Genomic DNA, 27774 nt, shown 5'->3' with positions numbered 1-27774 from the left:
AATGAAAACATACTCGATGGGTTTAAAGCAATTATTGAGAAATGTGAAAACAGGTGGTGGTGATTGTGTTAAGAACAAGTACAGCTAGGTGGAAAGAAATAGTTAGAAATGGCTGTGGAAGTAAGGAGAAATTGAAGGAACGTACTAGGAAATAGAATCTAGCAAAGAAGTCAGCTAAGGATAACATGATGGCAAGTGTAATTGGCAGTCATACAAATTTTAGTGAAAAATGGAAGGTTATGTATAGGTACTTTAAGGCAGAAATAGGTTCTAAGGAGGATATTCTAGGAATCATTTATGAACAAGGGGAGTGTGTATACGAGTATCATCAAAAGGCAGAAGTATTCAGTCAGCAGTATGTAAAGGTTGTTGGTTACAAGGATAATGTCCAGATAGAGGAGGTTACTAATACTAAAGAAGTATTAAAATATACCTATGATAATGACATTTACAATAAGATACAAAAGTTGAAAACTAAAAAAGCAGCTGGAATTGATACGATTTTGGGGGATACACTAAAGACAATGGGTTGGGATCTAGTACCATATCTGAACTACTTGTTTGATTATTGTTTGCATGAGCGAGCTATACTAAATGAATGGAGAGTTGTTATAGTACTCCTGTGTATAAAGGAAAGAGTATAGACATAAAGCTCAGAATTACAGGCCAATCAGTCTGACATGCATTGCATGTGAGGTTTGGAAAAGCATTCTTTCTGACTGTATTAGACATGTTTGTGAAGTTAATAACTGGTTCGGTAGAAGGCAGTTTGGTTTTAGGAAAGGTTATTTCAGTGAAGCTCAACTTTTAAGATTCCAGCAAGATATAGCAGATATCTTGGATTCAGGAGGTCAGATGGACTGTACCACGATTGACCTATTAAAGGCATTTGATAGGGTAGATCATGGCAGACTACTGACAAAAATGATTGCAGTTGGACTAGACAAAAGAGTGACCGAATGGATGGCTATATTTCTAGAAAATAAATAACCGGGCAAGTTGGCCGAACAGTTAGGGATGCGCGGCTGTGTTTGCACCCGGGAGATAGTGTTCAAACCCCACTGTCGGCACTCCTGAAGATGTTTTTCCGTGGTTTCCCATTTTCACACCAGGCAAATGCTGGGACTCTACCTTAAGGCCACAGCCACTTCCTTCCCAATCCTAGGACATTCCTATCCCTTCATCGCCATAAGACCTATCTGAGTCAGTGCGACGTAAAGCCAATTGCAAAAAAAAAAAAAAAAATGAATAGATCTCGGAGAATTAGAGTAGGCGAAACTTTATCTGACCCTGTAATAATTAAGTGGGGATTTCCTCAAGGCAGTATTATTGGACCTCTATATATTCTTATACGAGTGTCATCATAAGCCATGGCAACTATTTGTTTTCTTCTCGTGAACAGGAGACAACGCGGAAAATCTAAGATATGCATTTGGAAATACAGGGAATGTACTTATGCATAGTGCCTGAAGACAAATTCTGACGTCAGGAGATTCTCGTAGGAAAGTGACAGAACACAGGCCTTTGGTAAACACTGTTTTATTATGGTATAGGCAGCAAATACACAAGACTGCGTACAAAGGACTGGTCTCCACTGGTTACAGACCTTAGAAATAAATCACCCAAGGTTTCCACTGTGCGTTGCCAGCGGTGGCGCTGAGAACCATTCGCTGCTTGTGTATCGCTAATGTGTGACACCTCTCTCCGAAATGCTGTTACGATGTCCTCTTTGTTAGCAAACCTGATGATGATGATGATGATGATGATGATGATGATGATGATGATGATGATGATACTTGTTGTTTAATGGGGCCTAACATCGAAGGTCATCGGCCCTGTTAGCAAACCATTCTCCACGTAATGGCTTCTTGACTTTGGGGATTAGATCATAGTCACATGGGCTCAGATCAGGCAAATAAGGCAGGTGTGGCAGAACCTCCCATTCCCACCGTTGGAAGCGACTCTGAACGAAGGCTGCTGTGTGAGCTGTCGCGTTATTGTGTAGGATTATGGTGTCGTCCAAAATATTTGGATGTTTGGTTCGCACTGCACGGCGCAATTGGTACAATAAAATGGAATTGTAATAAACTGCATTGACAGTGTGCCCCTCATGCACTGGATGACACACAAGAACACCTTGAACATCGTATGCCAGGATTACAATAACCTTATAGAGCGACTGATTTTGTCAAACCTTGTGTCCCCGTGGTGATTCCTGATGACGCCATTCACTTGACTGTCTCATCAGTTCAGGTTCACAAGCACGTGCCCGTGTTTCATCGACTGCAATAACGCGATTCAACATGGCTTGTCCTTCTTGCTGAAACATCTCCAGATTGATGCGACATGTTTTGTAACGAGTCCACTTCTGTACCTCAGTTAAGTGACGTGGCACCCACTTTGCACAAAGTTTACGCATCTGTAGGTCTTTGTGGAAAATGCGCTGTATTGTTGCCGCTGGTATTGCTGTATGTTCATGCAATTCCGCTAGAGTTCAGCGCCTGTCCTCGTGTAAACACTGATCAATCACCATTATCTGTACATCTTTGTCCATGGACACTGGACGGCCTGGGCGAGGCAAATCCGCAGCTGATACTCTACCCCGTTTGAACATCTCCACCCACCTCGCCACTGTTCTGTAGGGCTTGGCATGCACACCTTATGCTTCCCGCAGCTCTGAATGGCATTGGCATGCATTTCTGCTGTGGAGAACTGATGTTTTAATATACGATCGTTGCTCCTGCTTGTTGACTTCCATTTTGTGATGCTCTCACTCACACACTGAACTTGGGGGCATGATTAGACCCACACTGTTGTTTACATACACCATCTAGTGGCATCATACGCAAGTACATGCCATACGTTTCCAAATGCATATCTTAGATTTTCCGTGTTGTCTCCTGTTCGGGAGAAAAAAGTAGTTGTAATGAATTGTGACTCGATCCACATATACATTAATGATATGAGTACAGAAGTGGAATCAGAGATAAGGCTTTTTGTTGGTGATGTTATTCTGTATAGAGTAAAAATAAGTCACAAGATTGTGAGAAACTGCAAAATGACCTTGATAATGTTGTGAGATGGACAGTAGGCAAAGGAGATTATAAGGATTCTCTCAGAGGACAGGAAGGAAAATAGGCCTCTCCCAAACAGTGTACAGGATACAGTAGGCGTAAAAGAGAGATGGGAGGGAAAGGGGGGAATTGTAGAAGACAGGTGGTCTAATGTTTTAAGGGGAAGGAGATTGCAGGCTAAGGGCTCCATTCAGGTTCAGAATTCAGGACAAGTGTCTGTGAGAAAGCGGTACGAGTCTCTGCAGGTAGAACAACCGAGAGAAGATGAGGAACAGGGAACTGTTTCTGAGAAGTGTGGAAGTAGGAGGAAGGGAAAAGGTAGGAAAGGGAAATGTGGAGTAGTGGATAGGAAAAGACAGGCGGAACAGGGTCATGAGAAGGAGAAAAGGGAGGAGGAAGTAGCTTCTGCAGCTGTCAGGAAAGATAGGACTGACTAGGAGGAGAGCAGACCAAACGAGGTGGGTAGGATTGAGGCTCTGGTCATTAAGGATTCCATTGTAGACATGTTGGGAAAGTATGTGGGGGGAAAGGTAACCAGGGTACGAGGGCTATGCCGAAAGTTTTTAGCAGAGTGTGAGAAAAAATTATTTGTGAAACAACAATTACAACTTTTCAAAATGCTCTCCATTAGCACGTATACATTTTTCCATTCTCTGAAACCACTTAGAAAAGTTTCAGTCCAAGCTTTTTTCGGGATGTCACTTAGTGCACTCTCGTACGCTGCAATGGCCTCTTACGAAAACCGCTGCCCAGGAATTTTTCCTTGGTCTTTGAGAACAGAAAGAAGTCACATGGGGCTAGGTCAGGTAAATATGGAGGGTATGAGGTAACACTCGCACTTTTTCCCTTTCCAAAAAGTCCATTGTTCTGGCAGCCCCGTGTGCAGATGCAGTGTTGTGATGCAGCAAAAGGTGCCCACTCTTGGACTTTGGGTGCTGTGACTTACAAGTGGCGAGGACTTTGGGAAGACAGTCATTCACATACCATTCAGCATTGACTGTACGACGTGTCTCCAAGGTCACGGAGGTGAGATGCCCCATTTTCATAAAAAATGTTGCCGCCATCTTCTTTCCGGAGCTCCGACTTCGCCAATCTTTTGTGGGTGGTTCCTCCCCTGGAAAGCACCACACAGAAGACTGTCTCTTCGTTTCAGGGTCATAATGGTCGACCCATGTTTCATCACCTGTGACGATATTGTAGGTGTCTTCGGACTGGCTTCCATTGAATTTTTCTAGCATGAAATGACACCAGTCCACTCTCTACTCCTTTTGGCTTTCTGTCAGGGAATGTGGCACCCAACGGGAACATCTCTCGGTAAGGCCTAAATAATCGTGAACGATGGTCTGCGCTGCTCTTGACCCAATATTTAAGGTACCTTCAATGTCACAAAATGTAAGATGTGGACCTGCTTTGATCATTTCCCTCACAGCATCAATGTTTTCTTGAGTCACAGCTGTTGTTGGGCGATTGGGACAAGGTTCATCTTCAATTGACTGCCAACCCCTTGAAAGCTCGCGAAACCAATTTCCAACTGTGGCTCTAGAAGGGGCAGCCTCACCAAAAACGCACAGCAAAGAAGAATGGCATTTTCGGCACTTAATTTCTTTTTATAATCATAAAAATTCATTGCTCGAAAATCGCAGCACGACAGATCCATCTTGCACCGTGTTTGACTCAGCACTGCCTGTGCTTTCTTCCCTCGCTGTGGAGGAACTACCGCTAGGAGGGGTTGCGCGCGCACGTTCCAAGGTCGAAAACATCGCTCTTTCAAATGAAAATAATCCCATTGTCCTCAGAATTATGGTTTACACGCTGCTAAAAACTTTCGGCATAACCTTCATATAGTGTTATCCAGGAATTAGCTTAAGGCAGATGTTGAGGAAAGTAGAAGAGGAGGAGGAGGGAAAGAAGAAGGTGGTAGTATTTCACGCTGGTACTAACAACGTAAGACAACCAGGTATAAGTACTGTACCAACATATTTGTGGGATGTGTGGGTTCTGGTAAATGCAGCACGGGTGGAGTTTAAGGGAGTGGAGTGTGTTATCAGTGGAATAAAGTGTAGGAGTGATACTGACTGGAAAGTGATTGGGTATTTAAATGAGACTGTGGAGTGGGTATGCGGGAAACTGCGAGTGAGATTTCTAGATCCTAATGGGTGGGTAGGAGGTAGGGATCTACACTCAGATGGCCTTCACTTAAACCGCAGTGGTACATATAAGTTAGGAAATTTGTATAGAAGGGTTATAAGGAGGTACATTCAGGGAAACGGGGTGGCCTATGGAGCGGTGATAAGGAAATACAACTGGAAGTCAAGTAGGGATGACATAAAAATGTTAGTGTTGAACTGTAGAAGTATTGTAAGGAAAGGAATAGAATTAAGTAATTTAATAGATGTATATATTTACCAGATATTGTAATAGGAGTTGAAGCATGGCAGAGAAATGATATAATGGATGCAAAAATTTTATCACGGGACTCGAGTGTGTATCGTAGAGATAGGATAGGAATGGTAGGAGGGGGAATATTCATTCTGGTGAAAGAAGAATTTGTAAGCAACGATAAAGTTAAAGATGACAAACATTAAATTCTAGGTGTAAGGCTCATCTCTAAGAATAATAGACAACTTGATGTCTTTGGAGTGTAGAGACGGGGAAAGGGTAGTGCAGACGCTGATTCGGAATTATTTGATAACATAATCAGCTATGTGATTGTATCGGGTGATCTAAATTTATTACATGTTATAAATCTCATTTTTGGTCCATATTGAAAATTTACAGTTCAACAATAAAGGTGTTTTAATATATTTTATATATTGTATCATTTTTCACATTTTTATGCCCTGAATTTTAATAAATGGCTAAACTTTTAGCTTCCACTTTTAATATTAGTTGTACACTTGATGATGGTTTTTAGGATGAAGATGCCCTTATTTGAGGGCAAAACATGTCCCATTTAACTGTGAGTCTATTTATGTAACCACTGTTGTTGTTTGAGTCATCAGTCCATAGACTGGTTTGATTCAGCTCTCTACGCCACCCTATCTTGTGCTAACCTTTTTATTTCTACGTAACTATTGCATTCTACATCTGCTCTAATCCGTTTGTCATATTCATACCTTGGTCTACCTCTACCGTTCTTACCACCTACACTTCCTTCAAAAACCAACTGAACAAGTCCTGGGTGTCATAAGATGTGTCCTATCATTCTATCTCTTCTTCTTGTCAAATTTAGCCAAATCGATCTCCTCTCACCAATTCGATTCAGTATGTCTTCATTCGTGATTCGATCTATCCATCTCACCTTCAGCATTCTTCTGTAACACCACATTTCAAATGCTTCTATTCTCTTTCTTTCTGAGCTAGTTATCGTCCATGTTTCACTTCCATACAATGCCACGCTCCACACAAAAGTCTTCAAAAACATCTTTCTAATTCCGATATCAATGTTTGAAGTGAGCAAATTTCTTTTCTTAAGAAAGTTCTTCCTTGCTTGTGCTAGTTTGCATTTTATGTCCTCCTTACTTCTGCCATCGTTAGTTATTTTACTACCCAAGTAACAATATTCATCTACTTCCTTTAAGACTTCATTTCCTAATCTAATATTTCCTGCATCACCTGCCTTCGTTCGACTGCACTCCATTACTTTTTTTTTGGACTTATTTATTTTCATCTTGTACTCCTTACCCAAGACTTCATCCATATCATTCAGCAACTTCTCGAGATCTTCTGCAGTCTCAGATAAAATAACAATATCATCAGCAAATCTCAATGTTTTGATTTCCTCTCCTTGGACTGTGATTCCCTTTCCAAATTTCTCTTTGATTTCCTTTACTGCCTGTTGTATGTAAACATTGAAAAGGAGGGGGGACAAACTGCAGCCTTGCCATACTCGTTTCTGGATTGCTGCTTCTTTTTCAAAGCCCTCGATTCTTATCACTGCAGACAGATTTTTATACAGATTGTAGATAATTCTTCGTTCTTGGTATCTGATCCCTATCATCTTCAGAATCATAAATAGCTTGGTCCAATCAACATTATCGAATGCCTTTTCTAGATCTACGAATGCCATGTACGTGGGCTTGTCCTTCTTGATTCGATCCTCTAAGATCAGACGTGAAGTCAGGATTGCTTCACGTGTTCCTACATTTCTTCTGAAGCCAAATTAATCTTCTCCCAACTCAGCTTCAACTTCTTTTTCCATTCTTCTGTAAATAATACGTGTTAAAATTTTGCAGGCATGAGATACTAAACTAATGGTGCGGAAGTTTTCACACCTGTCAGCACCGGCTTTCTTGGGATTAGGTATAACAACATTCTTCCGAAAATTGGATGGGACTTCTCCTGTCTCATACATCTTGCACACTAAATGAAATAACCTTACCATGCTGGTTTCTCCTAAGGCAGTCAGCAATTCAGAGGGAATGTCAACAATTCCAGGTGCCTTGTTCCTATTGAGGTCACTCACAGCTCTGTCAAACTCTGACCTCAAAATTGGGTCTCCCATTTCATCAACATCAACAGCCTCTTCATGTTCCAGAACCAAATTATCTACAGCTTTACCTTCGTACAACTGTTGGATATGCTCCTGCCATCGTTCTGCTTTGTCTTCTTTCCCTAGAAGTGGCTTTCCATCTGAGCTATTAATATTCATACACCTAGATTTCCTTTCTCCAAAGGTTTCCTTGATTTTCCTGTATGCAGCATCTACCTATCCAGGACCATACAGCCTTTGACATCCTTGCACTTCTTCTTCAGCCATTCTTCCTTTGCTACCGTGCACTTTCTATCCACTTCATTCTTTAATCGCTTGTATTCATTTCTGCCCTCTTCATTTCTAGCATTCTTGTATTTTTGTCGTTTATCAATCAGGTCTAGTATCTCCTGCGTTATCCTCTGATTCTTAGTTGATCTTTTCTTCCTTCCTAACATTTCTTCAGCAGCCCTACTGACTTCATTTTTCATGACTCTCCACTCTTCCTCTATAGTGTTTCCTTCAGTCTTTTCATTTAGTCCTTGTGCAACATGTTCCTTGAAACAATCCCTCACACTCCTTTCTTTCAACTTGTCTAGAGCCCATCTTTTTGCATTCTTTCCTTTCTTCAATTTCTTCAACTTCAGATGGTATTTCATGACCAACAAGTTGTGGTCAGAGTCCACGTCTGCTCCAGGGAAAGTTTTGCAATCCAACACCTGGTTTCTGAATCTCTGCCTAATCACAATGAAGTCTATTTGATACCTTCCAGTGTCTCCAGGTCTCGTCCACATATACAGCCGTCGTTTGTGGTGTTTGAACCAAGTATTGGCAAGGACTAAATTATGATCAGTGCACAATTCAACCAGCTGACTTCCTCTTTCGTTCCTTTGTCCCAATCCAAATTCTCCTACTGTACTACTTTCTCTTCCTTGGCCTACCACTGCATTCCAGTCTCCCATCACAATTAGATTCTCGTCACCTTTTATATATTGTATGAAATCTTCTATCTCCTCATATATTCTTTCTATTTCTTCATCATCCGCTAAACTAGGGTAGGCATATAGAACTGCACTATTGTGGTGAGCATTGGTTTGGTGTCTATCTTGACAACAATAATTCTTTCACTATGCTGGTCGTAGTAGCTTACCCGCTGCCCTATTTTCTTATTCATTATTAAACCAACTCCTGCATTTCCCCTGTTTGATTTTGTGTTGATAATTCGGTAGTCGCCTGACCAAAAATCTTGTTCTTCCTGCCAACGTACTTCACTTATACCAACCACATCTAACTTTAGCCTATCCATTTCCCTTTCAGATTCTCTAACCTACCACAACGATTTAAACTTCTGACATTCCACGCTCCGACTCGCAGAATGTCAGTATCCATCTTCCTGATGATCGCCACCTCTCGTGTAGTCCCCACCCGGAGATCCGAATGGGGGACTATATTTTACCCGGGAGGAAGCCATCATCAGTACATCATTCATACAGAGAGAGCTGCATGTCCTTGGGAGGTAGTTACAGCTGTAGTTTCCCGTTGCTTTCAGCCATGTAGCAGTATCAACACAGCTAAGCCATGTTGAGTGTTATTACAAGGCCGTATCAGTCAATCATCTAGACTGCCGCCCTTGCAACTACCGAAAGGCTGCTACCCCCCTTTTGGTGAACCATTTGTTAGTCTGGTCTCTCAGCAGATACCCATCCGATGTGGTTGCACCTGCGGCTCGGCTATCTGCATCATTGGGACACGCAAGCCTCCCCACCGCGGCAAAGTTACATGGTTCGCAGAGGAGGATGTAACCACTATAAATGAAAATAAAAGTATTGAATATTTGGATTAAATTAAAACACCTTTATTATTGTTGAACTGATCTAAATTTACCAAATGTCAATTGGGAAGGTAATGCAAATGACAGGAAGCATGCCCAATAAATGGCAAATAAGTTAATATGGGAAGGACATCTGATTCAGAAAGTGATGGAACAAAATAGAGGGAAGAATATTCTGAATGTGGTGCTGGTAACAGCAGATGAGTTCTATAGAGAAACCGAAGTAATAGATGGTATTAGTGATCACAAAGCTGTTTTTGTGGTAATTAAATATAAATATGAAAGAAAGGAAGGTATTAAAATTAGGACAGTTAGGCAGTATCATATGGCTGATAAAACAGGCATGAGGGAGTTTTTAAAAAGTAACTAGGATCGGCAGAAAACTGTAAATAAAAATGTAAACTGACTCTGGGATGGGTTTAAAGGAATTGTTGAGGAATGTGAAAATAGATTTTTGCCCTTAAAGGTGGTAAGGAATTGTTAAAAATAAGGAGGAGGTGCAGGTTGGAAAGAAATAGTTAGAAATGGCTGTCGAAGTAAGGAGAAATTGAAGGAACTTAGTAGGAAATGAATCTGACGAAGAAGCCAGCTAAGGATAACATGTTGGCAAGCATAATTGGTGGTCATACAAATTTTAGTGAAAAATGGAAGAGAGGTATTTCAAGGCAGAAACAGGTCCAAGAAGGGCATTCCAGGAATCATTAATGAACAAGGGGAGTGTATATGCGAGGATCTTCAAAAGGCAGAAGTATTCAGTCAGCAGTATGTAAAGATTGTTGGTTACGAGGATAATGTCCAGATAATGGAGGTGACTAATACTAAAGGAAGTATTAAATTTACTTATGACAACAATGATATTTACAGTAAGATACAAAAGTTGAACACTAGAAAAATGGCTGGAATTATAAAGATTTCTGGGGATTACTAAAGACAATAGGTTGGGATATAGTACCATATCGGAAGTACTTATTTAATTATTGTTTGGTTGAAGGAGCTATACCAAATGAATGGAGAGTTGCTATGATAGCCCCTGATATAAAGGAAATGGTGATAGACATAAAGCAGAAAATTACAGGCCAGTCAGTTTTACATGCATTGCATGTAAGCTTTGGGAATGCATTCTTTCTGATTTTATCAGACATGTTTGCAAAATTAATAAATGGTTTGATAGAATGCAGTTCAGGTTTAGGAAAGATTATTCCAGTGAAGCTCAACTTGTAGGATTCCAGCAAGATATTGCAGATATCCTGGATTCAGGAGGTCAAATGGACTGTGTTGCGACTGACCTATCTAAGGCATTTGATAGGGTAGATCATGGGAGACTACTGAAAAAATGGGTGCGGTTGGACTTGACAGAAGTGTGGCTGAATGGGTGGCTATGTTTCTAAAAAATAGAACTCAGAGAATTAGAGTAGGTGAAGCTTTATCTGTCGCTGTAATAATTAAGAGGGGAATTCCTCAAGGCAGTATTATTTGACATTTGTTTTCTTATATATATATATATATATATATATATATCAATGATAATGTGTAAAGAAGTGGAATCAGATATAAGGCTTTTTGCAGACGATGTTATTCTGTAGAGAGTAATAAATAAGTTGCAAGGTTGTGAGCAACTGCAAAATGACCTCAATAATGTTGTGAGATGGACTGTAGGCAATGGTATGATGATAAATGGGGTTAAAAGTCAGGTTGTGAGTTTCACAAATAGGAAAAGCCCTCTCAGTTTTAATTACTGCAACCCCTGTGGGTGGGGGACGCAGACTAAGAATACACCCACGGTACTGCGTTGATGGGGTGAAAGTTTCTCTTGAGGATCATTGTAAGTATCTAGGTGTTAATATAAGGAAAGATCTTCATTGGGGTAATCACATAAATGGGATTGTAAATAAAGGGTACAGATCTCTGCACATGGTTATGAGGGTGTTTAGGGGTTGTAGTAAGGATGTAAAGGAGAGGGCATATAAATCTCTGGTAAGACCCCAACTAGAGTATGGTTCCAGTGTATGGGATTACCTGATTCAAGAACTGGAAAAAAATCCAAAGAAAGGCAGGTCGATGTGTTCTGGGTGATTTCCGACAAAAGAGTAACTTTACAAAAATGTTGCAAAGTTTAGGCTGGGAAGACTTGGGAGAAAGTCGACGAGCTGCTTGACTAAGTGGTATGTTCTGAGCTGTCAGCGGAGAGATGGCGTGGAATGACATTAGTAGACGAATAAGTTTGAGTAGCGTTTATAAAAGTAGGAAAGATCACAATATGAAGATAAAGTTGGAATTCAAGAGGACAAACTGGGCAAATATTCATTTTTAGGAAGGGGAGTTAGGGATTGGAATAGCTTATCAAGGGAGATGTTCAATAAATTTCCAATTTATTTGAAATCTTTAAGGAAAGGCTAGTAAAACAAGAGATAGGAAATCTGCCACCTGGACGACTGCCCTAAATGCAGATCAGTATTGATTGATTGATTGGTTGATTGATCCCCTGCCTGTCGTAAGAGGCGACTAGAAGGGGCCACCAAGGGATGATCAAATTGGAACCATGAAATTACTCGTTATTAGTACCACCACGCGGGGAACACCATGGGTCGCTTTTCCTTGCTCATAGTACCACTATGTTAGGTACCAAATGGGTTTGTGTTTAGTGTACCAAATAGGTTTGTGATTAGTAACAAACGAGAGCGCGACGGCTTTTACAGTACCTGTGATTAATAGCACTATATGAGCGACACCATGGGATAACGGAACCCATGGTTTTGGTTTGCCTATGATTAGTACCCAGTATATGAGAAACACCACGGGATAGTACGAGTCCCTGTGGTTAGTACACTTAGGTGATGAACACCATAGGCGCCGCAATGTGCGAAACACAGTAGGTCTGTAATACATGTGGAAATTTCATTACCTGCGAGTAGTACCATAATGTGTCATACCACGAGTCTACGCTACTCTTGATTAGTACTGCAATATGACAAATACCATGGTTCTACTTTTCTAGCGATAAATACCATTGTGAGGGGCCAGTGGCCTGGATTTTGGACCAGTTTCGACAACAAGCATAATCGATTCAGCATCGTGCTATAGAAGCGGTCTCTCGGTCCGTAATACTACTGTTTTGTGCGCGCTTCCTTGCATGTGAGGAGCTGTGGGTCGGATCCACTGATTGTTTTAAATTCATATCCATCCATCCATTCATCCTTCATCCTCAAGCTTTGAATTCTGGTCAGTGGAGGATTTTGGACTTTTAATTTGTCATCTCATTTTGTACCATTAGAGGCCGATGACTTCGATGTTAGGCCCCTTTAAACTACAAACATCAATCAGTTTAATTACTGTGTTCATGGGATGAAAGTTCCCTTTGTGGATCATTGTAAGTACCTAGGTCTTAATATAAGGAAAGATCTTCATTGGGGTAATCACATAAATGGAATTGTAGATGAAGGGTACAGATCTCTGCACATGGTTATGAGGATATTTAGGGGTTGTAATAAGGTTGTGAGGTAAGAGGGTACATATGTCTCTGGAAAGACTCCAAGTAGTGTATGGTTCCAGTGTGAGACTCTCACCAGGATTACTTGATTCAAGAACTGGAAAAATCCAAAGTAAAGCAGCTCGATTTGTTCCCGATAAGTTCCGACAAAAGAGTAGCTTTACAAAAATGTTGCGAAGTTTGGGCAGGAAGACTTGGGAGAAGTGATATGTGATGTAAATCATTTTGGATCCGTATTGATAATCTTTGACTTATATAATAAGAAGAAGTTATTTTATTATTTTAACTACCTAATCAATACATTGAACACAGACAATTAGGATGTTGTCCTTGTTAAATTATTCAAAGACATGTTATTTAAAATATGGTACATGTTTCGCCTTAATGTTGTAGGCATCATCAGCCATGATTTGACCTTAAAATAAAATCAGGCACCTGATTGACTTATGCACCAATGCTACAATAAGACTATACTATAGAGAACCTTGAAAGGTCTTGAATAAGAAGTAAATTAACATGTGGTAAAAAAAAACACATTACATTGATGGCTTAAAAGGCTTGTAACTACGAGTAAAGCGAACAATGCAACAGTTGATTATGAACTAGTGATTAAAGTTAATATGTAGTAATGTTGATTAGAAGTGGTTTAAAACGGAGATACATTCCGAATTATCAAATCAAATGTCATCTCATTTGATGTGATATTTTGGCGTTAATACGAATTGCAGGTCTTATTGACATGCTGGTCGAAAGGGGGGATGCTAAAGTTGTGTGTGGCTAATCATGTTGATTGTTGATTCAAAGGTGAAGTCTGTGAATTAGAACCAGAAGCATGGTGCACTTACCTCTGGGCTTTTAGCGAGATTAACTTGTACATTGATCTATGGGCTGTTGGCAACTGTCGAGCTCTTACTGCGCATGTTATTGTTGTATGATCCCGTTGGAAGGGGTTGCACTTGCAAAGGTGTAGCTATGGGCTTGCTTTTTATGCTTGAAGGGGAACTGCTTGCGGAGGAGGGAAAAGAAGAAAGTGTATTACTGCGCGTGTTAAAGCGGTGAGATCCCGTTGGAGGGAGTTGTGCTCGCGGAGGTGTGGCTGTGGGCCTATTGGTTGTGTTTGAAGGGGAGCTGCTAACGCTAGGGGAAAAAGAAGGAAGTGCATTAAGTATAAGAATGGTGGGAGTGCTTGTTGATTTAAGGTCAAAGATTTTGAAAAATTTACTACTGAGGGGAATTGATTTTTGTAAAAGTATTGCGATGTCTTTGTATAAGGGTCTTATTGAACTGCTGGTCAAGAAATATATGTTTTCGTAATCTGTCAAGAGTTTACCTTTCTCGATTCTTTTTAAGATGTAGGCTATAAATCCTGTTCTGTAGTAGTGAATTTATGCCCTGTGTCCCTCATGTGGTTAGCCATTGCAGAAAATTGTGTTTCTGAGCATTGTAATGTTCAGCATATCTGGTTGAAAAACTGCTGCCAGTCAGGTCAACATACGAAGAATTACATGTAAAGCATTTTAATCTGTATATACCTGGTCCAGAATAATGGTTATCTGTAGTGTTAATTGGGTTATGATTAAGAAATAAATTACGATTGGTGTTTATAAAAAATATTGTACCCATGTGGGGTGAGTCATAATTTATCATGATTTGATATAGTGAAGTAAATTGATGGATATTGAGACAATGAAATAAACAGTGGTAATTACTTGAGCTGAAGAAATATTTCAACATCTTGAAAAGCCTACAGGCGAGGAGGTGGAGCCAGTGAGATAAGGCCTGGATAAGGAGGTGTATTTCCATGTCAAAAAGTAAGAGGCTTATCTGAATGACAGGTAAACGAGATAGCAGTCCCATTAGTCAGGATATTAGAAAGGAGAAAACTCGACACAAAGGTCGAATTGCTACAAGGAAGTGACGGACGGTATATTGCTGGACAAGGCTGCTCGCCCTATGTCACCAATACTAAGAAATTTCGCAAAACAATTTCCTGAGCCTCCTTTCAAATGTGTTGTCAAGTTGGCGAGAACAAACATTTAAAATACCCGCTGCAGTTTTGACCAATGACAAAAATTTTATAACGCCACAGATGTGCCAACATGACATAGTAAAACTTGAACTCCAGATGATTTCTAAAGTAATTATAATTAAAATACTCCAATCAACAAATTGCAAAAATGGGAAATTTTAGATATCATCCCCACGTTTAGTGATCGTAAGTTTGATGAATTAGGGTACCAAATTGGAGGAATCAACCACCGCTGGATTGCTATTGGTCAGAAGATACCACGCTAACATAGGCGTCGATTAGAGCGCGAAAAGTTGAGGACGAAAATCCAGTAGTATCTTTGTAATCTACAATCGGATTTGAATAAGATTACGGCATGAGAGTGTTTATTACCAGACTATTAATTGGGATAAGTTTAAACATTCAAATAGACTTCCAAGTGCTGATTGACGGAAACCAAACCCCCCTTTCCCTGGGTTGACCACTGATGAACCAAGCGGAAGGGCCTGTCTTCTGTAAATACGAATGACTGGAACAAACCTCCACTCATTTCATTTTAAGTCAGTATCTCATTCACCTTAAGTCAGAGCTGCGAATCTGAATAGATCGTTCCGCGCCAAATGAACGCGAGTTATTGTGAGCACGGAAACGGGCAGTGATATTTATACTGATGTGTTTAACTTTTACTATGAATCTTGTATACCAAGAAAGTGCTAGCGACTAAAAAAATCAATTATCAGCAAAAGCTGACGGCAATTTAAACAGGCAGTGTGCATAGCCTGAAGGAATTGGTTTCATCTGAGACGGTAAAACATTATCAGGGGCAGGAAACCAACTAAGCGCAGCGAATTATTGCTCTCGTCTTCCTTAGTGAATTTTATGTTATTATCTAAATTATTAAGGAACAATAATATGTTTTTGCTGTTGTTGATGTTTGTCAATGATTGCCATGGTGTCATGGACATAGTGATGCCATAGAATGATCCCTTTGATGTTATTAATTATTTTATTGTTTTCAAGATTATCTAAGTAGATATCGGCTAAAATGCCGTATAACAGGTTGCCCATTGCTAATCCTTCTTGTTTGTAAATTTTCTTATTGAACGTGAAGTAATCGTTATTTAAAACGAAACTGAGTAATTTTAAGCATTCGTCAATTATAATTTTACTTAATGTACTATGTTTGGCAGATTATTTTTTATGATGTTGATAGTGTCGTTGACAGGGATATTTGTATACATATTAGTAATGTCAAAGGAACATAAAACATGGTTTGGTTGTAAACTAAATTTGTTTAAGGAATTGCAGAGTTTGAGTTTTTTTTCGTGGAGTTTGTATTGTGGAATTTGTTTTTTCGAGAATTTGTGCAGGAACTGAGAGGTTTCATAGGTTGGTCTAGTCCTACTATTGATTATTGGTCAAATGGGGAATTCCTTCTTATGAATTTTTGATAATCTTAATGTGGATAATTTTGGGTTTATTATGGTAAATTTCTGATAGTCTTGATCGTTTTGAATGAAAGTTGAATTTTTGAGAAGGGTCTTTAAATTGCATTTGGTTTTATTTATTGGGTCTTTATTAATTATTGTGTAGGTTTTATATGAAAAAAGTTTTCTGCTTTTTCTATGTAATCTTGCTTGTTCATTGTTACTATGGTATTGCCCTTATCTGCCATTGTTACTGCTACGTTGCCTATACAGATTTTATAATTTCAAGTTTTGAATTTGTTTCGAAGAGCTGCAGTTGTTACTAGTTGTTATTTCTTTAACCAATGTTTGAAGGTTCTTTTTTACTTCATATCTTACATAGTTTTTTTTTGTCAATTTGAATTTGTTTGTCAATATTGGTTTCTGTTTCAGCGATGGTGGTGTTTATGTCCTCTACCCTTTCATGATTGGGCCAGTTATGTTTAATGCCCTTATCTAAAAGATTATTTCTTGATTAGAGAAGATTGTGTTAGATAGGTTGATTGTGGTGGAAATATTAGTCAGTTGGGGGCGGACACTTTAGTGGTTGTATTCCGTTCTGTTTTGAATTTAATTTCTTGTAAACAAGTTAGCTTATGGTTAGGATTTTTGTTTTTTGTCTAAAATGTTTGATAGTTTAAAATCGGTATACATTATAAAGGAACTCCATTCGAATGGAGATAATTCTTGGGAGACGGTCATGTGTCCTATATAATTGTAGATTTAGTAACGATTTCTTCTTATATAATAGCTTGATTTCATTTTTTAACCATATGCTGTTTACTTTGTTTTGAGTGACATTAGACTTCAAATTAGCAATGCCTATCCTTTCCAAAGTTTTGAGAAATTTGGGTACAAGTTCTAGTCTCAAACGATCTTTAAGGAACTTGATATCTCTTGAAATCTTGCCTATTTTAATTCTAAGGTTCAAATATTTATTAGGTTTTATCTGCGGCTGGTTGGCAAGTTAGCTTAACCACCAATGTAATGGTTTGTTTTACCACATGTTAATTTCTTATTCAAGACCTTTCAAGGTTCTTTATAATATAGTCTTATTTTAGCAGTAGTTCATAAGTCAATCAGGTGCCTGATTTTATTTTTGGTCAAATCATTGCTGATGATGCTTACAACATTAAGGCAAAACATGTACCATATTTTAAATAACATGTCAATGAATAATTTAACAAGGGCAAGATCCTGATTGTCTGTGTTTAATGTATTGATTAGGTGGCTGAAATAATAAAATAACTTATTGTTATTATGTAAGTCAAATATTATCAATGCGGATCCAAAATGATTTATATCGCATGCATAGGGTATAATATATTTTACTTTAATGATGATGTGTTAACTGGTAGCTCCTATTTGATATTTAAAATTGATGTTATACTCCTTTGGACCATCACATTTGATGTGATATTTTGGCGTTAATACGAATTGCGGGTTTTGTTGACATGCTGGTCGAAAGGGGGGCTTGTGTGTGGCTAAGCATGCTGATTGTTCATTCAAAGGTGAAATCTGTGAATTAGAACCAGAAGTGTAGTGTTAACGTTAGAACAAAGGGGGGCTTACTATTAAAATTTATGTGGAGAACGTGCGCACTTACCTCCTGACACTTTCAGCGAGATTAACTTGTATAACGATCTATGGGTTGTTGGCAACTGTAGAGCTCTAACGGGATCTCACGACTATAACGATCAGTAATACACTCTCGTCTTTCTCCCCCACCTTTGCTAACAGCTCTCCTTCAAGCACAACAAGCAAGCCCATAGCCACGCCTTTGCGAGTGCAACCCCCTCCAAGGGGATCCTACAACTATAACATGCGCAGTAATAGCTCGAGAGTTGCTAACAGCCCATAGATCACAATACAACAAGTTAATCTCGCTAAAAGCCAAGAGGTAAGTGTGTATATTCTCAATGTAAATTTTAATAGTAAGCCCCCCTTTTTCTAACATTACCACCACGCTTCTGAATCTAATTCACAGACTTCATCTTTGAATCAACAATCAACATGCTAAGTCATACACAACTTTGGCATATCCCCCTTTTGACCAGCATGTCAACAGAACCTGCAATTCGTATTAATGCCAAAATATCACATCAGATGAGATAGTCCAAAGGAGTCAAACATCAATATTAAATATCAACTCGGAGCTGCCAGCTAACACATCATCATTAAAGTAAAATATATTATACCCTATGCTTATGACATTTATCTTACGTAAACAAATGTCCATTCTTCAATCATATGACTGTCATTCAACGTTATTTTAAACTGTTAATATTTATCATCACGTTTTAAAAATACGGCATTTGATTTGATAATTCGAAATGTTTCTCTGTTTTAAACCACTTGCTAATCAACATTACTACATATTAACTTTAATCACTAGTTCATAATCAACCATTGCATTCACTTTACTCATAGTTACAAGCCTTTTAAAGCTACCAATGTAATGGTTTTTTACCACATGTTAATTAAGTTCTTATTCAAGACCTTTCAAGGTTCTTTATAATATAGTCTTATTTTAGCATTAGTTCATAAGTCAATCAGGTGCCTGATTTTATTTTTGGTCAAATCATGGCTGATGATGCTTACAACATTAAGGCAAAACATGTACCATATTTTAAATAACATGTCAATGAATAATTTAACAAGGACAAGATCCTAATTGCCTGTTTTAATGTATTGATTAGGTGGTTAAAATAATAAAATCACTCATTGTTATTATATTAAAGTGATATGTTCCAAGCTGTCAGTGGAGAGACGGCGTGGAATGACATTAGTAGACGAATAAGTTTGAGTGGCTTCTTTAAAAGTAGGAAAGATCACAACATGAAGATAAAGTTGGAATTCAAGATGACAAATTGGGGCAAATATTCATTTATAGGAAGGGGAGTTAGGGATTGGAATACCTTGCCAAGGGAGATGTTCAATTAATTTCAAATTTCTTTGAAATCATTTATGAAAAGGCTAGGGAAATAACAGATAGGGAGTCTGCCACCTGGGCGACTGCCCTAAATGCAGATCAGTAGTGCCCCCTTCTTACCTGGCTACTCAGCCGGAGAACGGGAGTCTCAGTCGCAGACTGTTCGTTTTCTGGCTATGCAAAATTTTTAAGGGCAGGATTAGCTTAAGGACTAGCGACAATAAAAAAATAAATACTCAAATAAGGTTTCAACATTTATTAAAACTAGCACTCTTCACAAAAACTCAAATTTTAACAAAATCTTGTATTATATTTTTGGTTTCTTCTCAGCCAGTTTCTTTGAAAATTCGGAATCTCTTCCCCAAAATCAGCGAATATGAATATCTGTAATTATATAGATAAATATTAGCCTACATTGACTGAAATAAATTAATAATAGATTAAATTTTATGAGAAGGCCTTCTCTGATAAAATCAGATTATTTTAAAAATTAAATAAATATTTCTTCAACTCAATAATTGACAATAATAGGATTAATTCTTTCTCTCATTAATGAAAAATATCAAAATAAAATTCTCCTGTTGAAATTCTTTCCACAATATTTTTTTCAAATCTTAAATTCATTAATCAGAATATTTTTACAATTATCATCTTAAGATTCTTCCTATATCACCTACGTTTAATAATGAATAAGAAAATAGGACAGCGGATAAGCTACTACGACCAGCATAGTGAAAGAATTATTGTCGCCAAGATAGACACCAAACCAATGCCCACCACAATAGTGCAGGTCTATATGCCTACTAGTTCAGTGGGTGATGAAGAAATTGAAATAATATATGAGGAGATAGAAGATTTCATACAATATGTTAAAGGTGACGAGAATCTAATTGTGATGGGAGACTGGAATGCAGTGGTAGGCCAAGGAAGAGAAGGTAGCACAGTAGGAGAATTTGGATTGGGACAAGGGAACGAAAGAGGAAGTCGGCTGGTTGAATTCTGCACTGATCATAATTTAGTCCTCGCCAATACTTGGTTCAAACACCACAAACGACTGCTGTATACGTGGACGAGACCTGGAGACACTGGAAGGTATCAAATAGACTTCATTATGATTAGGCAGAGATTCAGAAACCAGGTGTTGGATTGCAAAACTTTCCCAGGAGCAAACGTGGACTCTGACCACAACTTGTTGGTCATGAAATGCCATCTGAAGTTGAAGAAATTGAAGAAAGGAAAGAATGCAAAAAGATGGGATCTAGACAAGTTGAAAGAAAAGAGTGTGAGGGATTGTTTCAAGGAACATGTTGCACAAGGACTAAATGAAAAGGCCGAAGGAAACACAGTAGAGGAAGAGTGGAGAGTCATGAAAAATGAAGTGAGTAGGGCTGCTGAAGAAATGTTAGGAAGGAAGAAAAGATCGACTAAGAATCAGCGGATAACTCAGGAGATACTAGACCTGATTGATGAACGACGAAAATACAAGAATGCTAGAAATGAAGAGGGCAGAAAAGAATACAGGCGATTAAAGAATCAAGTGGATAGAAAGTGCAAGGTAGCTAAGGAAGAATGGCTGAAGGAGAAGTGCAAGGATGTCGAAGGCTGTATGGTCGTGGGAAAGGTAGATGCTGCATACAGGAAAATCAAAGCAACCTTTGGAGAAAGGAAATCTAGGTGTATGAATATTAAGAGCTCAGATGGAAAGCCACTTCTAGGGAAAGAAGACAAAGCAGAAAGATGGCAGGAGCATATCCAACAGTTGTATCAAGGTAACGATGTAGATAATATGGTTCTGGAACATGAAGAGGCTGTTAATGCTGATGAAATGGGAGACCCAATTTTGAGGTCAGAGTTTGACAGAGCTGTAAGTGACCTCAATAGGAACAAGGCACCTGGAATTGATGATATTCCCTCTGAATTACTGACTGCCTTAGGAGAAACCAGCATGGTAAGGTTATTTCATTTAGTGTGCAAGATGTATGAGACAGGAGAAGTCCCATCCGATTTTCGGCAGAATGTTGTTATACCTATTCCCAAGAAAGCCGGTGCTGACAGGTGTGAAAACTACTGCACCATTAGTTTAGTATCTCATGCCTGCAAAATTTTAACACGTATTATTTACAATAGAATGGAAAAACAAGTTGAAGCTGAGTTGGGGGAAGATCAACTTGGCTTCAGAAGAAATGTAGGAACACGTGAAGCAATCTTGACTTTACATCTGATCTTAGAGGATCGAATCAAGAAGGACAAGCCCACGTACATGGCATTCGTAGATCTAGAAAAGGCATTCGATAATGTTGATTGGACCAGGCTATTTATGATTCTGAAGATGATAGGGATCAGATACCGAGAACGAAGAATTATCTACAACCTGTATAAAAATCTGTCTGCAGTGATAAGAATCGAGGGCTTTCAAAAAGAAGCAGCAATCCAGAAAGGAGTGAGGCAAGGCTGCAGTTTGTCCCCTCTCCTTTTCAATGTTTACATAGAACAGGCAGTGAAGGAAATCAAAGAGAAATTTGGAAAGGGAATCACAGTCCAAGGAGAGGAAATCAAAACCTTGAGATTTGCCGATGATATTGTTATTTTATCTGAGACTGCAGAAGATCTCGAAGTTGCTGAATGGTATGGATGAAGTCTTAGGTAAGGAGTACAAGATGAAAATAAATAAGTCCAAAACAAAAGTAATGGAGTGCAGTCGAACGAAGGCAGGTGATGTAGGAAATATTAGATTAGGAAAAGAAGTCTTAAAGGAAGTAGATGAATATTGTTACTTGGGTAGTAAAATAACTAACGATGGCAGAAGTAAGGAGGACATAAAATGCAAACTAGCACAAGCAAGGAAGAGCTTTCTTAAGAAAAGAAATTTGCTCACTTCAAACATTGATAACGGAATTAGAAAGATGTTTTTGAAGACTTTTGTGTGGAGCGTGGCATTGTATGGAAGTGAAACATGGACGATAACTAGCTCAGAAAGAAAGAGAATAGAAGCTTTTGAAATGTGGTGTTACAGAAGAATGCTGAAGGTGAGATGGATAGATCGAATCACGAATGAAGAGATACTGAATCGAATTGGTGAGAGGAGATCGATTTGGCTAAATTTGACGAGAAGAAGAGATAGAATGATAGGACACATCTTATGACACCCAGGACTTGTTCAGTTGGTTTTTGAAGGAAGTGTAGCTGGTAAGAACGGTAGGGGTAGACCAAGGTATGAATATGACAAACGGATTAGAGCAGATGTAGGATGCAATAGTTACGTAGAAATGAAAAGGTTAGCACAGGATAGGTTGGCATGGAGAGCTGCATCAAACCAGTCTATGGACTGATGACTCAAACACACACATCACCTACGTTCAAAATTCTTAGCAATGTAAGTGTTACAATAATTAACTTCGTGAGTTCCATCCACGGGCATGACCCTTGCTTATTCACTTTTTTCTGATACATCAAGCCCTATTCTATCTTATTTTGAAATAAAATTTACTAAAGATTCACATCTCCATAAGATATAATCGACACAAAATCATGAAAAATCGATCGGAACACGCGCAGTGGGTAAGAGATCAAGTGAAATGTCATCAAGGAAAAGATCACAATTCACAAAATATTGGTAAATCAGACACACCACACTCACACTAGGATACACGGGAATATTAAATAATATTGACAACGAATACTAGTCCTTGATTATTATTTTTAAATTTTAATCTAAATCATGGAAGATTTCAGATGACGGTATCGGCTAAAGTAATACAATTGCGACGAATTGGAATGTGATGAGTCAGGATTATCACTTCAATAATGAAATTAAATTCAACAACGATGTTCAAGAAATGTTAGAGATATAAATCACCCGAAAATATCATATAGAATGCACTTATCGCAGGTTAAAATAAATATTCGCATCTATGATCCATGAGTTGCGACATTATTATTATCCTCCTAATCTCATGACTATCAATTAACATGTTCTCCTGTAGAAGAAATTATGTTCAGCAACATATTCTCTTCTCCTTAGATTCAACTAATGGATCCGTAAATCAAACACCTAGTAATTGATCCATTCCTAAGTCCACAAATATTACAAGTATAACAACTGTAACTGATTTCATCTTACCTTAGAGACAGGCAACAGTATGTAGCATATCGCAATTGTAATTCAGACATTTTTTCTGTCTATTCTGGTGTTCCACAGGGTTCAAACCTGGGTCCGTTGCTGTTTAACGTTTATGTCAACGATCTCCCATCTAAGGTTAAGTTTTCAAACTGCCTTTTATATGCGGATGATGTAAAACTTTACAAAGAAATAAAATGTGATGGAGACATCGACAAACTTCAAAGCGATTTAAATCAATTATACGAATGGAGTATAGAAAATAATTTACATTTCAATATAAAGAAATGTTGCTTCATGAAAATTACACACGGAAAATTCCCTAAAGAACACGTGTACTCTATCAACAACGAATTACTGACGCAGGTTAATTCAATTAATGATCTAGGAGTACGCATCACAAACAATTTGTCGTTTAACTCACACATTTATGACACAATTAAAGATGCCTACAAAAAACTGGGCTTCTTAATCCGACACACCAGAGAGCTGAATAATATCCAAGCCCTCACACTTTTGTTCAACACACTTGTGAGGTCCAAACTTGAGTACGCGTCGGTAATTTGGTCTCCCATTTACAAATCTTATCAAAACCATGTGGAGAAAGTTCAAAAACGTTTCTTACGTTATCTTTACTTTAAAAAATATAACAGGTTTGTTCCTAGCGGCATAATTCACTATAAAGATCTCCTGAAAGAATTTAACATCACTTCATTATTAAACAGACGTATAATAAATGATCAAAAATACCTCCATAGAGTTATCAATAATGTGGTAGATAACAGTTACTTTCTACAACAATTTTCGTTCAATACCCGGAAAGGAAGTTTAAGACACAGACATCTCTTGTTTCTTCCGATTCCTAAAACAGTATTTTATAGAAGCTCACCACTGTTCAGAATGTGCACTACTTATAACGTCACAGTTCAAAAATTTCCTGATCTTGATCTAGACTTTGCTGTTAGATACAATTATTATGTAAAATTATTGAAGAAGGCACACAGTTGAAGTAATGGTCACACTATGCTGGGCACTTTGAGTTCAGTTCACTATTTCTGAAGGTTTACCCTATAGGTGTATATATGTACTATATTTATACTTATTTCTTGGTTAATTTGTGTTTCATTTTTGTGTTTTTGTGTTTACCCTATAGGTGTATATATGTACTATATTTATACTTATTTCTTGGTTAATTTGTGTTTCATTTTTGTGTTTTATTTTATTTAAATTCATATAATTTTATATAGATGAAGAAAATGTAAGGAAAACTGCAAACAAATTATCATTACTAATGTCTATTTGCACTTAAGATTTAATGTGCTGTTCATACCTATTGCTACAACTCATCTCTCACCAAACACATATATTTCATGCGTTACTTTCTATGATTTTCTTTTGTATGTCAGTTTCTTTAACTGGAGTCAGTCTAAGATTGGAGTTATTTCTTTTGTAGATCCTAATTCCTAAGTTATTTTATGTTTCTGTTTTTCTAATTTTTAATTCATTTTTAGATATTAAGTATTTTAGGTCATAAGTCCACTTCGAACCTGAAAAAGTCTACTTTTTAAATTAATTTTTAGATATTACAGTAAGTATATTTAAACTTGAAAAAGTATTAATGTGCTGTAAATTCTGTTTGCTACTCTACTTGTTAATAATGTTGTATATTTTTATTTTTAGATATTAAGTTCTTTCTAACAATTGTTATTTTTAATAATTAATGCATAATGACTAAGCCACCTGTAATTGGAGAAACATCTCTGTTGGTGGTATGAAATAAATAAAAAAAAAAAATAAAAAAACTCAACAATGCAATAAATGCAATAAACGCAGAAAACGTAGTAAATGATCTGTCAGCATTCAGCCGTATTCCAGGCTCACATCTGCTTAATTAGAGCACACATTAATGTCATATAAGAACAAACAATATTTACACTCATGACCTTATCTTTTAACACGAGGTGAAGTTAAATTATTATTATTATTATTATTATTATTATTATTATTATTATTATTATTATTATTATTATTATTATTATTAACCTGCGTGGTCACATATCCGCGTATGCTAAAGCTTGATAAAATTATCTGATGACTCTAACACGTTTGAAATCCGTCTAAATATCGCAATATCGTTGAGGAAAATTTGACGTAAAGAAACATACTAATATTCTGCCCTACATGACTTTAAATAAATTATTATTTAATTTCAAATTAATTCATAATTATCGGAGAAGTCTATTATTTTTAATATACTCCTGTCCTACTGAATTGGGACAGTAAGAATACATTTCGAAGACATCCACACTGCACTGACTATCTAATAGAGTCCAATACACACTCACACACAATATCAAACTACCTCGCACCAAGGAAAGAAGAAATGAAATATCTAACTACTGCAACACTAACAGAAATCTATGCAAATGAATAAGGAAGAGTAATGTCTACATTTTATGTACACGATTTACAGATTTATTTAATATGGTACTTAAGTGAATGTTGAAGCTGGATTTTGACCGATGACCTTAGACATGGGACAGGTCACCCACCATCAAACTCCGTTCCCTCCATGTCCGAAAGTGCCTCACATTTTAGAACATTATAGCAGCTGCGGGGACAAACATGGAATAACAATGGACTTCCTTCGGCTGGTGTGCTGGCATCTTGAAATTATCTCGAGCTCCACAGAGTCTTCCTCTTCTGTTTCCAGGAATGGAATAAGCTGAAACTAACAAACAAGTCTTAAAATGTGTCCAGAACACACACACGATGAGAAATGTTATGAATTAATACGTATCTTTTGCAATAGTCTTCTAAATTCGTAGATTAAATTTTTATAATAATCTGAACTGCCAAATAATCGAGTCCAGGGAAGTCTGTTAATCGAACGTCGGCAGATTTTACAAGTAGCAGCAAGTCAAAGAAGCAGTCAGAATTAGACGCAGGCTAAGACGAGAATGAACAGAAAAATGAGCAGTTCCTTTGGGAAACACCACATTATAATTGTCTTGAGACGAGGGTGTGTTGCCGTAATCGTCTCTGATCGGTCCTTAGCTTGTACTCAAGCGGATGTTATAATTTTATAGGTGGTACAGTTAGACGTAGGACGGCCTTGACATTATCGATCGACTGGGTTTGGAAATCTCCCCCGCCGGTCACGTGGCATACAGCTGGCTATCAGGCGTATAAAAAATTTCCAGCTCTCCTCTCTCACCTTGGAAATTCCGGTTCCGAGTTGCTCGCCTCACGGTGATGCTGAACTGGGAAAATTTACACCCTGGCTGATGAAATAATATTTTAACACACTGAGATATTAAAATATTCCTTCTTTTACCAATTTTGAAGGGTACAGTAGTGAGTGATTGATTGATTGATTGATTGATTGATTCATTCATTCATTCATTCATAATTCCAGTATAAATGGTCCGTTATTGGACATTAAAAGTTATGGTGTCCAATAACAGACGATTTGTATTGAATACATTTTTCTGCCAGGCTTTGCATATTAGATGGAATATTTCCTTTTGATTATGTCTATAGTTTTTCTCAGTTGTCACTTGAGTCAATTTGTTACTAACTACTATGTTTGATTTTCTTTTTTTTTTCAGATATTGACCGAAGAAAAGTCTCGTATAGATTCAATGGCCGAAGGTTTAGAAGAAGAAAGCAAAAAGTCTCTACAGATGGAGGCAGAGTTAGAAAAGCAGTTGGCACAGTTTGATATTGAAAAACAGCAGTTAAAGGCAGCTATTTCTAAAGAAGAGAAGAGGTAAGATCACTGTACCATAATTTGAGTGAAGAATGTTGTGCAGTCCTGTGAATGTGCAGCAGTGTGGAAACAAGCTACTTTTCTTTGGTGTATGACATAACATAAAAGATATTTCCTAATTTCTCTATATCTAGGCAAAATATATTTTTGTATAGTATTGTATCCATAAATATTGGAAATGAAATAATTTTTAATTAATATTTATGAGTCTCTATTCTATAGTTTATGTGTACTTATTTACGTACCAATGAAGACTGCATAATGGAAGGTTCAGTACTAAAAATGATCTACTGTTTCAAATTTCAAGCTCCTCAGAATGAAGATAGAAAAATTGCACATTCAAAGTGGAACTTTCTATATATACCAGGTGTTACACATTCTAATATACAGTAGAAGTCCGTTATAGCGAGAATTCAGGACAGCAGAAAATTTACTCGCTATAGCGGATTGTTGTTATATCCAATTTTTGTATAAAAGTCGGAAAACCCCTATACACATTAAAATTGGTATGAAATGGCGGTCAGTTTGTTCAAAACGTGCGTTTCCACGGATGATATCCACACTACGGCTTACTTGTTTGTTATTTTTCAAAATCCGATGCTACATGAAAGTGTAT

The 27774-nt window shown here is 37.8% G+C and overlaps 1 protein-coding gene across 2 annotated transcripts in view; it reads left to right on the top strand.

Annotated features, from left to right (window-relative positions):
• LOC136864387 (CTTNBP2 N-terminal-like protein) overlaps positions 1-27774 on the top strand; it is a 441040-nt gene that overhangs the window by 183762 nt on the left and 229504 nt on the right. For both annotated transcript variants that reach the window (XM_067141318.2, XM_067141317.2), the window contains exon 6: positions 26998-27158. In XM_067141318.2, the coding sequence (XP_066997419.2) occupies positions 26998-27158 (161 nt within the window). The remainder of the gene's footprint in view (positions 1-26997; positions 27159-27774) is intronic.

This window comes from Anabrus simplex, chromosome 2 (assembly GCF_040414725.1).
Source record: "Anabrus simplex isolate iqAnaSimp1 chromosome 2, ASM4041472v1, whole genome shotgun sequence".
Taxonomy (NCBI): domain Eukaryota; kingdom Metazoa; phylum Arthropoda; class Insecta; order Orthoptera; family Tettigoniidae; genus Anabrus; species Anabrus simplex.
This window is presented reverse-complemented; position numbering and strand designations above follow the sequence as displayed.